Here is a 13,911-nt window from a genome sequence, read left to right on the forward strand (position 1 = left end):
GTCCCAAACCAGCTATCAGTGAGCTGAAGTGGATTATCAAACCCTCCGACAGCGAGCCGAGTCGAGCGACTTATTGAACACATGCAACGCCTCGTATCGTGTTGGTCATGAAGACGCTCCAAACAAAACACCTCCATGTGACCTTTTAGGAATGTAAACTGCTCAAACTAAGATTTTAAGACATTTAATAACATATAGACTTTGACATCTTAAAAGCTACACTGTACTCAGGATAAATTATGTGCTTGTCTAGTTTCTATAAAACAGTAGTTGCACTTTTTTTATTTTAAATTGTTGCAAAAACCAAGAAGTTTAATAAAAAAAGAGTGAAAATCGGAGAAGATATTAACGAAAGAAAAAGAAGAGAAATGTCATCAATGAATCTTTAGACTAACTTTTAATGCTATTTATTTATGTATTTATTCATTTATTTATTTCCACATTTATTTATCCACTCATCTTTTTATTTTAATGACAAAGGGATACTATAGACAACCAAAATTCTGGGGAAAAAAACACAGCCTACAGGTTTAATTTAAAAAAATTAGCATTAAATGGGAGTTAATTTTATTTTTCTTCATGGTTACCAGTTGTAACCATGTTTTAAATGTGTTTCCTTTCCCCCTGTTGTTGTATTTCAATGTTCTGTGTGAAGCACCTTGAATTGCCTTGTTGCTGAAACGTGCTATACAAATAAACTTGCCTTGCCTTGCCTTGCCTTGCCTTGCCTTACCAGATATTTTGACAGCTCCTTTTCTACGATTTTCTGAACTATAACCAAATGGTTTTTTGTGACAAAACACAGTAACACAACCACAGTGCTGCTGAATGTAAAGTTTTAATGTAGCTACATACAAATGTACTGTAGCTGTGCTTTGCCGAAATGTACAATGCCAACGTTTTTCTTGGCAACTGGTTTCGATTGGAGACTGAACAGACCGGTTGGCAAACACGAGTGTTGACTAAGAGGTCAGTAAAGATGTTTGAGGGCTGGGTTGCACAACTAACTACCGGGAAAGCGTGAGAGATGGCGTCACTGCCGTAAAATGCAACTTTCTGTAGTATTTGGGAGGTGAGTAAGCAATGAATCAGCCTGCTTTTTTCATGATAAAATCTTCTGTGAAATAAATTCAACTAAAAAGACGAGATTGGTTTTGGCACTAAAATATTCAGTTAAATCTAAAAAGACTGAAACATCAACAGTTTTTACTGACAAAAATGAAACAGTTATGGACTTCTTTGATAAGTATAAAACTTAAATGTTCAAACTTAAATCAAATAAAAACTCAACTTAAATTTTAAAAAATATTTACTAAACACTTGATGGTTTTGATGGAAATTTAATGAATTAACCCTATGAAACCTGGACCAACATGACTTTTCTTATGCTGGTCTTAGATGTCTAGAAAATTGTTTTTAAAACTACTTTTATATTTATCATAACTATATATTTAAAATTACATTGTAAAATTATTAGAATTTTTAATTATTTTTACAAGCCATTTCCTTGTTGTTTTTAAATGTATTTTTATTTTTATTTTTTTTACTAATTTTGTGATGATTTCTTGAATTGTTGCTCTTCCCGTGTTGAAAAAAAAAAAAATCAATTCAATTTGATTCACACACACACACACACACACACACACACACACACACACACACACACACACACACACACACTCACACACACACACACTGCATATCACAGTTAGTGAAGTGGGTGACCTGGATACCACAGTCATGTGAGGAGACATGTTAACTGTCTGTTCTGTCCCTCTGTGTCCCCCTCACAGTCTGTCTCTGTCTTTTCCTCTCTCAGCATCTTGCTGTTCCTCTTGTGTTTCTGTAAAAAAGATACAGTTTTGGGGCCCACAGTGAATTCAGAGAGGACATTTATTTAAATGATAAGATTTTTTGAACAGTTCATTTCCTTTTTTTAACTTCCTTTTTCTCATATTTTATTTATTTTTCACTAGTTTTCGGGTAATTGAGGTAGTTGAGATGGCCTGCTGTGGAGCAGGGCTGGATCGGACTGAGAAGCCGAGGACTTTATCAGCAGACAGCTTGTCATTCAAAGAAGCCCGGCCCTTAAATACACATAACTTAATAAAAAGTAAACTGGTGAGTTATACACGAATGCTGAATTAGATGTGGTTTACTGCGGTTTCAAACTGGATTCAAGAGCAAGACCACAAGACAAGGGGATTCTCAGAGAGGGGGGAAGTGCAAATGGAGGAGACAGTGGACCAAAAACACTGGAAGACTGTTTACTGAAGACAGCTCTGGAGACGAGCCAACAGCACCACTGTGAAGAGAGAAAACAATTTGGCAGCATAGACGAGAGAGTCCGCAGATTTTAAGCTGCAGTTGATGAGAGTGGAACAAGCAACAGGTGTGCATGCAGAGCTGCAGCAGCAGGAAGCCACGCTCGGCCTCTGAAAGCACACAGAGACGCAGCAGCAGAAAACACAGCAAAAAATCCCAAAAATATACGAAAAAATACACAAAGTCAACACCACCACATACAGACCCAAACTGGTTTTTCTACCAGGCTGTAAACATGTTTATTTCTGCTGAAAAGTGGGACATTTTAACATGCACAGGAGGCATCCATGACATTTGAGGTATCCTCCTGCATCAGGTTACGCCCTGTTTTCATGATCATCAGAGATATCATTTATCACGCAAAAACATTTCTTAGTTCGAGCTTCTTGTTTGTACGAGAACTTGCTGCTTTTTCTTATTATTATTTTGATAAATACATTTAAACCTTTTTGCATGTGTACTTTTAGTTTTATTCTTAAATATATTTCCCTGAAATCACATTTACTTGAAGTTTAACAGTTGGTCTTTGTTGATTTCACTACTGCAGAAATTCTTCCTCTTCTCACAAACGTTTTTGGTGTCATCTCTTCAATCTTGTTTATGTTGCAGAGTCTTTGCACACGGCACTAAACCTGCTCTTATGTGGTATTTAGAGAACATTACCTGTGCTGACAGGTGACTTATGATCATTGGGATTCATCATTGAGCACACCTGGTCAGAGCAGATTTGGATGATTTAGAGCGTTTGGTGCATCTGGAGTCGACTTCTCTTAAATTTCTCTCACCAGAAAATGAAGAGAAATTTAAGAGAATGTTGCTGCATGAAGCTCGATGTGTCAAAACTGCGTCAGACTTCTTTCAGCGCAGGAGTTCACGAACAGACGTGATCACAGGACAGACGCAATGTTCACCTGCAGATCTGGAAAAACAGACGCGCACCAGAGGGGAGGGGGGCGGCGGAAAGTCATCTTCAGGTTTATCACATGACAATAACCAGTAACCGGGTCATTCGGTTCACAGGACCCCTGTGTCAATGAGTGAGTGTGTGTGTGTGTGTGTGTGTGTGTGTGTGTGTGTGTGTGTGTGTGTCTCAGTTAAAGATGAGAGAGAGGACAGTTTCAGCACCTCTTTTAAGGACTGTTTGAGGCTTCAGGTTAAAGGATTAAATTACAGTTCTGGTTAGACCTGAAGTGATGGTTAAGGAGGAGGCAGCTCGTTCCACCAATTCCAAACAGGTTTTAACTGTAAGAAAGAAAGAGATTGATTAAAAAAATACAAGAAAATTATCTGAAAAATAGCAAAAATAGAGACAAAAAAATGAACAATAACATTCCCTCTTAAAAAAGTGCAAAAACTTAAATTAATAATAATAAAATAAAATATCTATTCTCACCATAACTTAATTTTAAATATATAATTATTATAATTAGAGCTATAGTTTTCTGGATATTTCAATCCAGTTTTATGGTAATATTTTCTAATATTTCTCTCTCCCTCTCTTTTTTGAACATTTTACAAGTTTCTTGCATTTTGTGAGAGATTTTTTCACCAAATTGTTGGTCGCCTTTTCCTTCATGTTTTTGAGAGAAATCAGACCAATCTGCTCACGTTTCAGAGGTTTAAAAGCTTTTGAAAGGCATCTGAATACAGCACAAGAAAACTGATGAAGACTCTAAAGGGTTAAATCTCCACACACAACCTGACTGTGATAATAATTCAGGCATCAAACATCAGCTCAGGGCGATGTCCGCATTTACAACAGACCACAAACACTGACGCTTTAACTGAAATGTTTTCTGTTACTGTTTATGCCACAAACAAAGTTGAATTACTGAGCACAGAAAATGCATAAAAAGATCAGTTACAGTTCAAATTAAGTCTCAAGTTTCAAGATTTAGTCAGTTGCACTTCCATATTTAAGGTTACAGGAATGTGAATATTCATATGTGTAATTTCTGTGCACTTTTGTTCGTTTTACACCTGACACGGAGGCTCTGTCGCCCCGCGGCGTCTGACTGAGAAGCACAGGGCTGCATCTCTGTGCTGCACAAATTACTGCAACAGTGCATTTAGGCAACAGAACATCTTCGTTTAGAAAAATTTTTTTTGACATGACGCAAATTTTTTACGAGTAAATTACGTAATGTTACTTTAAAACATGGGTCTTCTTTTTTGTTCTCAAAAACTGAAATACGTCCGAAACTCCAGCCTGTTCTCACTCCAAACTCGTCAAATATGTCCGCTCTGTCCGTGCTTCCGGCGTACGAACTCGACGCCAAAGGCCACCTTTCGCGTCCAACCAGAACGCGGCTGGACGGCGTCAGATGAGAGCGTGCTCATAAAAAATGCTGAAGGACAGCGTCAGGTTATTTTATTTCCAAGAACAAACATTTCCATTTTTCCAATAAAGCAAAAAACAAGCATTGGTGCAGTTTATTACTTTTTAAAACTTTGACCCGACTCAGAAAGGGAGAAGTTTTATACAACAGTGCAGAGCAGTTTCTCCCGGACACATTACAGACGGACAGACAACCGGATCCACACACCTGCACCGGATTAAACACCAGGCGTCAGTATTGTGTGTGTGTGTGTGTGTGTGTGTGTACTGAAAGCCATCAGTTCGTCACTGAGCTAAGTAAAGACTCAACACCTGCTGCAGTGGATTTACCAGCACAGAGAATACAGGGCCGAAAGTATATGGACACCAGAACACCCAAAGTGTTAACAATGGACATGAACCTGCTGCTTTAACAGCCTCTGATCTTCTGAGCTTACATTTTTAAAAATATTTTTGGGACCTGTCAAATCTGTTTTATTTTTGTTGTTTTCTGTGTTCATTATCTACATTTTCTTCTATTTTTTAAAAATCATTTTCATTTATTTATTTTTTTTAGTCTTATTAGTCCTTCAATTTTCCAATATAATATATGTTATTTTTATTGTTTTAATCCTGATAAATGTATTTTTTTCAAGATTAAGCTGCACATTTTAGAGAGTCGTTTTACTGCGACCGTCTAATGGCAAACCTGTGTGGTAACGATGCTGTTTAATAAGCGTCTTGATGTGCCACACCTGTCTCCTGGATGGATTATCTTGGAAAAGGAGAAGTGCTAATTAACACAGATTTTTAACAAATTTGGGAACACAGTTTGAGAGAAATCTAACTACTGAACGCATGAAAAAGGTCTGACATCTTTAACTTAAAGAAACATGGGAGCAAAAAATGTTGAGATGTTTGTTCAGTGTAACACACGTTTCAGCATTAGGACTTCCCTCTAATGGACACATAAGTTCAGCTTGTTTTATACACATTCATTTGTAAATTAGTGAATCAGATGATCAGATCACGACTTTTGCAGAACAAACAGAGCAGCAGACTGATGAGGATGTGACTTCATGCATCACGTTCAGCTGCTGCTCCCTGCTGGCTGCTGCGTGTCATCTCCTCTGCAGGCTTCATGCACATTTTACCAGTAAATTTCCAGGACTTTTCCATGACTTTGAGACAAATTTTAAAGACTATACTGTCTCTACAACGACCATCAATACAACTTATATGTTCATGATGATACCACAGCTTTTTGATATATATATTATTTTAAAGAATAATGAATGAAATGAGAGAGGAGGGGTGGTGCAAAAAGGGGGAGGCATGTCAAATCATTTTTTTAAGCACAGGGGAGGGACTTATGATTTTCATTTCGGCTATATTAAAAAAACATGCCTTCCAAACCCCTGGGTCTGCAGGTTTGGAGGGACTGTTTTCTTTAAAACAACTCCTCACCAAAAATGAGCACCCATTGGCTCACCAGGAGAGGGCGCCCCATGTGCCGGGACCGTGTCTGCCACAGCGGCTGCAGGTTCGACTCCTGCGGCCCTTTGCTGCATGTCATCCCCCCTCTCTCCCCCTTTAAGCTCTCCTGTCCCAATAAAGGCATGAAATAAAAATGAATTAAAAAATCACCAAAAAATACACCATTAATCACCTCCAGAAACTGTAAAAACAGAAATTATTTTTTCAAATTTCCAAAGGTCCTTGAACATATCGTGTTTTTATACAGGTTTGTGAGACAAAATTCCATGACTTTGTTCAAAACTTTCAAGGTATATTTAGTTTTCCAAAACTTTTACAGGCCTAAAAATTGGTTAAACTGGTAGAACAGACAGCTGAGCTGAAAGACACAGTGACACCTAGTGGTGGAGCGAGAAGTTACAGGACTTCAAACAGCCGGCGGCCAGCAGGCAGAGAGACAGCATGTTTTTTTTACATCTGAATTAAGGTGAATTAAGGATTTATTTCGATCAAACCTGAGCTGGTGGTTGTTAGAACAGTTGACTTACTATCTAGATTACTAGCGAGAGTAACCAAGATGGTTTATTTTGTTTCTGTTGAGCTTGAATGAAGTGTGTTTTATGATGAGTTAACTAATTAATCCTCATCAGTCATCTGTGACTGAGAGAAAGTTAAATTTAAAAGGTGTAAAGTTTTATCTCTCTGTTTAATAAGGAACATGAGTACGAGAATATCACTAATTACTTATATTTCTTAACATTTTGTGTAAATGTGTATTTATTCGTCTGAAAAGCTGAAAGTAAGTACAGAGCTGGCCATTGGAGGGTGTTAGCGCCGCACACTCATACCGTCATAAACCATGTACACCAAAGAAGATTCAGGAAGGTATGAAGGTATGAAATATTACATACGGCACAAGTCTGAATACAGCGAGCTGGAATTAAACTCTTCTTAGTTCACATTTAATCTTGAGATCACGGACTCGATCATATTTAGAGGCAGTCAGCGGTGCAGTAAACAGCAGCAGTGGAAGAGGAGCCCAATCAGGACCTGGAACCAGTTTATTACAGAGTCTGAGTTCAAATGTTTTCTGACATAATTCATTCAGATTATCGCTCCCAGTAACTGACAGTGGTTCAGTGCGTGTGAACAAACTGGAGGTCTCGTGTCTAACCAGTCCCTCTGGTTAGCAGGAAGACTGCAGAGACGGTGATGGCGGCGGCGGTGTAGGTAAACACTGCGTTATAAAGAGTGTTTGTCCTGATTCGTTCTCCCAGCGTCCTCTGGGTCTCCTCCAGCTGCTTCACCACCGCCTCCGACTCCCACCGGTCCCCTCGCTCTGGTCGCTCTGGTTGCTCTGGACGCTCTGGTGTTGCTAACTGCGGCTGAGCGGCGCGTGTTTCCGCCTGAGGTTTGGTCTCCAGCAGCCTCCTCACCACCGATAACTCGCTCTCCACTCTACCCAGTCCTTGTCCCAGTTGGCCCAGTTGTGGCTGCAGGGACTCCAGAAGCGACTCTGTCTTTTTGCCGATGTGGAGGTCTTTAAGAGCTGAGAGAGGCACCGCGGGTGAGTCTGAGGTCGGAGCCCTCTTTTCCTGGAGGACGATGTCCCTCTGTGTGGACGCGTCATTCAGGGCGAGCCTGAGGCTGTCGATGATGGTTCGGAGCTCGTCCTGCTGGGAGCGATGGTTTCCAGCCTGGACTCTGAGAGCCTCCTGCAGGCTCTCTGGACCTTTCTGGGCCTCCAGCAGCAGATTCTTCAGCTCCTGCAGATGAGAGACTGAAAATCAGCTGAAACAAAAGTTTTCACACAACTCTAACGACTCTGAGCGGAACGTGTTTTGAAGATTTTTGCACATTTCCAGGATTTTTAGGACATTTCTCAGATTTTATTGTGTTTCAAGGATTTTGGGACATCTCTAGGATTTTACAACACATGCTGGATTTTAGAACATTTCTTGGATTTTAGGACGTTTGTAGGACATTAGAGGTTTAGCTAGGACCTCTGTTGGGGGTGCGAGGGATCCTCCACTGGCACTTTTTTTGAAAAACAAGGTAACAAAAACAGGGCGATTCTTATTTTCAGGTGATTATTGCCTGAAGAAAAAGTACTTACAATATTATTTGAATTCTCAGCCAATATATGCCCTGAACCAGGGATACTCAACTTTCTTTGCTTGGGGGGCCACTTTTGCAAAAGTCAGTGTCAATATATCACTCCAGTCTCTAAGCCCTACTTGGTTACTTAGTGCATCAAATGAGACATTTTCAGTCAGTGTTGTTCAAAAAGTCACACCTCGTGCAGAATTGATAAGTGTGTGAATCCAGCTGCTCTCGTCAGCCCTCCTCACCTGCAGGCGGACGCGGTTGACGTATGTTGATCCCATGACCCCGATCAGGGCTCCGAGTACCGAGCCGATGATGGACCAGTTCTTGGTGCGTTCTGCTCTCGTCCTCTCCTTCTCGTGGCTCTCCCTGACGCCGGCTGAGAACAAGGCAAACTTCTCCCTCTCTGAACCCTCTGCGTTCTCGTACGCTGTCCGGAGACGCCGCTCCTCCTGCGGTCAGGAAAGAGCACGGAGGTTTGTTACGAATTAACCTAAACTGATCTGTTTTTACATAAACATTATTGAGCAGATCTTCTAGTTTTATTTCAACAATGTAAAACCTCAAAACCAAATGACAGATACGACAAATGTGTTTCCTGCCGCTTTTTTCATTTATATTTCCAATTCATCTAACCTGCAGCAGCTTGTGCTCCAGCGTGGCCAGCTCCAGGTAGTGAGCCTCCTCCCTGGAGACTCTGTCCAGCCGGTCTCTGACCTCCTTCAGTCTGACCTGCAGGGCCTCCAGGCTGGCATGAGCCTCGCGCACCATCCCTCTGGCCACCATGAACGCCGCCTCAGCCTGGAAGAAAGTCCAGGGTTCCCACGCATTGTCATGGACAAAATTTCCATAATTTTTTCCTGACTTTTTAAACACCAAAAATGTATATTTCTTGCCCAGCGCTTTTTAAACACATAATATTCAAACTATATTTAAAAAATATTCCAAAACATTTTAAAGAAAACATGCCTTTCTAATTTTTAAAAAAAAAGAAAAAACAAAATAAGATTTCTCATAAAAAAGTTTTCTGTAAAAATCACAAAACTTAAAATGAAATAAACTAAAGAAAAGAAAGTAAAAATATTTTCAATTTTCTATTAAAATGTAGATTTTTTTTTTACAGAAAATATGTCTTCCAAAACCCATGTTTTCTTTGAAAAATCATTGTAAAATGAATACATATTACAGCCATTTTAAGTTTTATGTCCTTTCCCTGAGCCAAAAGTGCTTACAAAGTTATTTGACTTGCCAAGTGGGCATACATGCAGGGAGAGACAAAACACGTGGAGAAAATAAAGAATCATACGTGACGAACAAATAAAAACATAACCAAAATGTTGTCACATGTTGAGCATATTGAAGCTACGTTACGTCGGCAGCTACAGAAAATAAATGAACCGCCATGTGACATAAGTGTAATTTAATATATTACAACACATTTCCATGTTTTTTCCAGAACTTTGATTTCTACTAGTTCCACAACTTATCCAGGCCAGGAAAATGTGACTGTGAAATCTCCTGACTTTTCCAGGTTTTCCATGTCTGTTGGAACCCTGAAACACACACGTCCGCGGCTCTGGGTCTTTCTCAGTATGGATCATTTGTCCTTAATAATTTAACGCAGGGCAACAACGAGCCATGAAGGACTCAGACTCTGCAGATCACTGAGTGTTTTCACTGACTGTTTACATGCAAACACATCCTGTATTTTCAAGATTTCCTGCTTCTTACTGTCTGCTGACCTCAGTGACCTTCGTCTGGGCCTCGCGGACCTCGTTGAGTCCGACAAACTCCTCGTACCTCTCCCACCAGTAGTTGACGGAGGCGGAGGCCGTCTGAGTCGCCCGCTGACCCCACTGCTGCCCCAATTCACCTGCATGCTGGAGGACGGAGAGAAAAGGAAACACGGTGTTAATGGTAACGCTGAATAAAATTATTAAAGGATTTAGGGCAGTGATGCTCAACTTACAAGCCAAATCTGGCCCCCGATAGGGTGCCAGGTGGCCCCCCAACCATTTTCTAATTAACAATAAAAATAAAGTCATTCACTGGGAATTGTTTTTATATTTTTAGTATACATAAGGTGCCAGAGTACATAAAACAGCGTCAAAATAGAGCTTGTTTATCAAAAAAGTGCCAGTGGAGGATCCCCCACAGCTCCTGACAGAGGTCCTAGCTCAGAACCTAATGCCCTTAAATCCTAAAAATATCCTGAAATCCTAGAAAAGTTCTCCAATCCCTGAAATGTCCTAAATCCAAGTAACATACATGGGGCTGCTACAACTGGCCCCTCGCCTCCTGATATTTTGCAAAAGTGGCCCCAAAGCAGAGCAAGTTGAGTATCCCTGTCATCCCCCATCAGTTCAAAAAAGTCAGTGATGTCTTTGGTCTGTAAAGTTGTCATCAACAGTCCGATGATGCATTTCCTGTACCTGTAAGGCAGCCACGGTACGCTCCTTCACCACCTGAGCTCCACTCTTCCCTTCAGGAGGGCTGGGGTTGGTGGGTGGAGGGGAGCCGGGCTGATTTTGCGAGCTGTAGGTGCGGACCGGAGTGATTCTGCCGGGCAGGGAGAGGCGGGACAGACAGCTCGAGCCATGAGCCCGCAGACAGATCTGAGCTCCTCTGTACCTGAGACAGTAAAAAAACTGTTAACCAGCTTCAGTGCTGCAGTTTATATGCAGAACCAGTCGAAAAAAGCTCAGGTGCAGAAATACCTCATTGAGAAGGGCAGCAGTCAAATGGTTGAAAACTGTCAGAGCTTCACTTTCACTGCAGCCGCAGAGCCGACCCGGGAACAGAAAACTGAGAGAAAAAGATCATAAAATATTTATGATTGATAAACTATCAAATGTGCATCATTTCAACAAGCAGCCGGAGATGTGCTGATGTCTCTGCTACACTGGGTCCAGCTTCTTAAAATATCTCTGATTAGGGATGCATGATAATGATAGGGACCGATAGTTTTTGGCCCGATAACGGGACTTATGACGTCGTACCGACAATTCAGAAAATAAAATTTTTAGCCGATAATTAGAACCGATAATGATAAGCATACATTGGTTAGATTTCACCCGTTTTGCCCAACAATTCCACGTCCAAAAACAAACGAACAAGACGACCTAAGGTCCCAGGGTGATGGAGAGGACTACTAACGTGCCGACTTTAATGCTATTTAGCAGCTTTTCGCTTTTTGACCTGCTGACCAGCCTGCACCGTGAGACGTGACGGCGCTGCAGACTGAAAGAGAAAGTCAGGGATGAGTTACAGATGCTGACTGATCCGCTCATAATCATAAAATAACATTAAATATATATAATCTATGTAGAAATATATATACATGAACAGAACCACAATAATTATAAATTTCTCTGAACATTTTCCCTTGATTTTTTAATAATAATTTTCTAATTTTCTTGAAGCTCCTAAAACAAGGAATAACTGAAAAAAGTCAGCTTAACAATACTTTTGTACTATCTAATAGATATATAAATGAATATATGTAAATATATAATTAGGGATATTATAAAGAGTTTTATGGAAATTATTTCCTTGCTTAAAAAAATGTCTTATTTTCTTGAAGCTCAAAATAAATAAATAAGCACAACCCAGAGACACCATCAAATCCTAGAAATGTCCTAAAATCTTGGACATGTCCAATAATCCCAGAAACATCACAAAATCCAAGAAACATCCAAACTCTGTAAATACTCTAAAGTCCCGGAAATGTCCTTAAATCGTAGAAACAGTCCTGTAAATGTCCTTAAATCCTGAAAATCCTAAACCCTCGAAACAACCTAAAATTCTAAAATTGTAATAAAAGAAAAAAAAGGCCTAGAAATATCCCAAAATCCCACAAACGTGTGGGGCTGCTGTGGCCCCTGACCTCCTGTCATTTTGCAAGTGGCCCCCAGGCAAAGCAAGTGCAGTATCCCTGATATAACACTTAAAATAATAACTGACACATAAAATAAATAACCACGCAGCCTGGAGGGAAATACTTTTGTACTTTTGTGGATCATTTGTGTCACTTTTTCTTACAGTTTTCCTCCAAGGTGAACTGACAGCTCTGCTCATGTCCCTGCTTTATTTCCATCCAGCGTTTAGCTCCACGTTGCTAACAGTTATCGACTTTTCGTTGCTGTTTTTTGTTTCTGCGACAGCTTTTCTTATACAACAAGGTATAAAAATAAACATACCTGTTTTATTGATGTCGAGGCATACATGCCAAACAGACGGAGTTTCTTTTGATTACATAGTTAGCATCTTGATGTCAAATGAAACAGCTAGCAGCCGGGTGAACTTTTTGTTCAGGCGCATAGCGGTCATTGTATTTCCGGTTCACAGTTCGCCGGGGTCCTGACAGCGCGGATTAGCCGGTTGTACTCGCACTAAAAAACAGCTTCTTTCTTTCTTTACTTCAACCCACTGTGACCTGTTTTAAACATGTCCGGCAGAGAAGGTGAGAAGTCGATTTTACATGACAGTAGTATGTATTTCTATATGTTTTTTGACGACCTGACAGAATTTAGCGGAGCGTATTTTACTGGCAGGATTGTAGCTTTGAAGCTAACGGCTGCTAAAGAGCGCACGAGCCTGATAACGTTTCTTATTCGACCAAACCGCATTAAAAATATCACACATAATGTTTATTTTGCTCCACAGAAACATATATATGTTAGACAGGTAACGTAACTTTGTCTTTTGCGAATCAATACGACTGTCCGGGAAATTCGGCGCAGAAATATCCTTTCAATAGCTAATTTAAACATCTTTATTTCCTATTATTCCCTCCTTTCTGCTTGTGTTAGCAACACGCAAACCAACGTAGTTAATGTTTATTCCCAACTACAACTGACGTGTTCGTCTGTTTGCACTGGATATTTGTTGTATTAAATATATTTTACAGCATCTCTTCTCAATTTTTTTGGGATAGCAGCACTCAGGCGACATGTTTAAATAAGGCAGTTATTCAGATTTTTAATGGGAGTACGGCAGAGATACTCAACTTGTTTTGATAGGGGGCCACTTTATGTCAGGAGACCAGGGGCCAGTCCTAGCAGTCCCATACATGTTAATGATTTTAGGACGATTCTGGGATTTGAGGACATTTATCTGATTTTAGGACATTTCTAGGATTCTATGACATTTCTATGATTGTTGGACATTTCAACGATTTTAGGACATTTCTGGGATTTCTGCATGTCTCAAGGATTTTTAGACATTTCTAAGATTGTAGAACATTTCTAGGATTAAGGGATGTTTCTAAGATTTTGGGACATGTCTTGGATTTTAGGAATTTTCGGTCATTCAGGCTTGAGGACATTAGTGGCTCAGCTAGGACCTCTGTCGGAGTGCGTGCGGGATCCTCCACTAACACTGTTTTGATAAGCTGCATTTTGATGCTGTATTATGCACTCTGGCACATTATGTAGTGAATCACTTTGTTTTTGTCGTAAATTAGAAAATGGTTTGGGGGGCCACCTGGCACACTGTCGGGGGCCAGATTTGGTCCCCGGGTTGTAAGTGCAAGTATCACTTGAAACGCCATGGCGTTCTGGCCACAGCAGAGGAGACAAAAGACCTAAACCTGTCTGTTTCTAACTGGACTCTTTAAAAAAGCCATCAAGCTAACATCATATCATCCACTGTCCACAGGAGGCAAAAAGAAACCTCTGAAGGCACCC

The 13,911-nt window shown here is 40.3% G+C and overlaps 1 protein-coding gene across 1 annotated transcript; it reads right to left on the reverse strand.

The window, feature by feature from the left end:
* Positions 1 to 6,548: 6,548 nt before the first annotated feature.
* On the reverse strand, positions 6,549 to 12,672 carry ccdc51 (coiled-coil domain containing 51). Its single transcript, XM_042510336.1, has 7 exons — positions 12,424 to 12,672; positions 10,942 to 11,029; positions 10,657 to 10,855; positions 9,967 to 10,104; positions 8,861 to 9,025; positions 8,470 to 8,676; positions 6,549 to 7,884 (listed from the first exon to the last, which is right to left on the reverse strand). Exons 2-7 carry the CDS (start codon positions 10,944 to 10,946, stop codon positions 7,288 to 7,290), a joined length of 1,311 nt encoding a protein of 436 aa, XP_042366270.1. The 5' UTR covers positions 10,947 to 11,029; positions 12,424 to 12,672; the 3' UTR covers positions 6,549 to 7,287.
* Between the last annotated feature and the right edge of the window lie 1,239 nt (positions 12,673 to 13,911).

The sequence above is a fragment of the Plectropomus leopardus genome, chromosome 2, assembly GCF_008729295.1.
Source record: "Plectropomus leopardus isolate mb chromosome 2, YSFRI_Pleo_2.0, whole genome shotgun sequence".
Lineage (NCBI taxonomy): Eukaryota > Metazoa > Chordata > Actinopteri > Perciformes > Serranidae > Plectropomus > Plectropomus leopardus.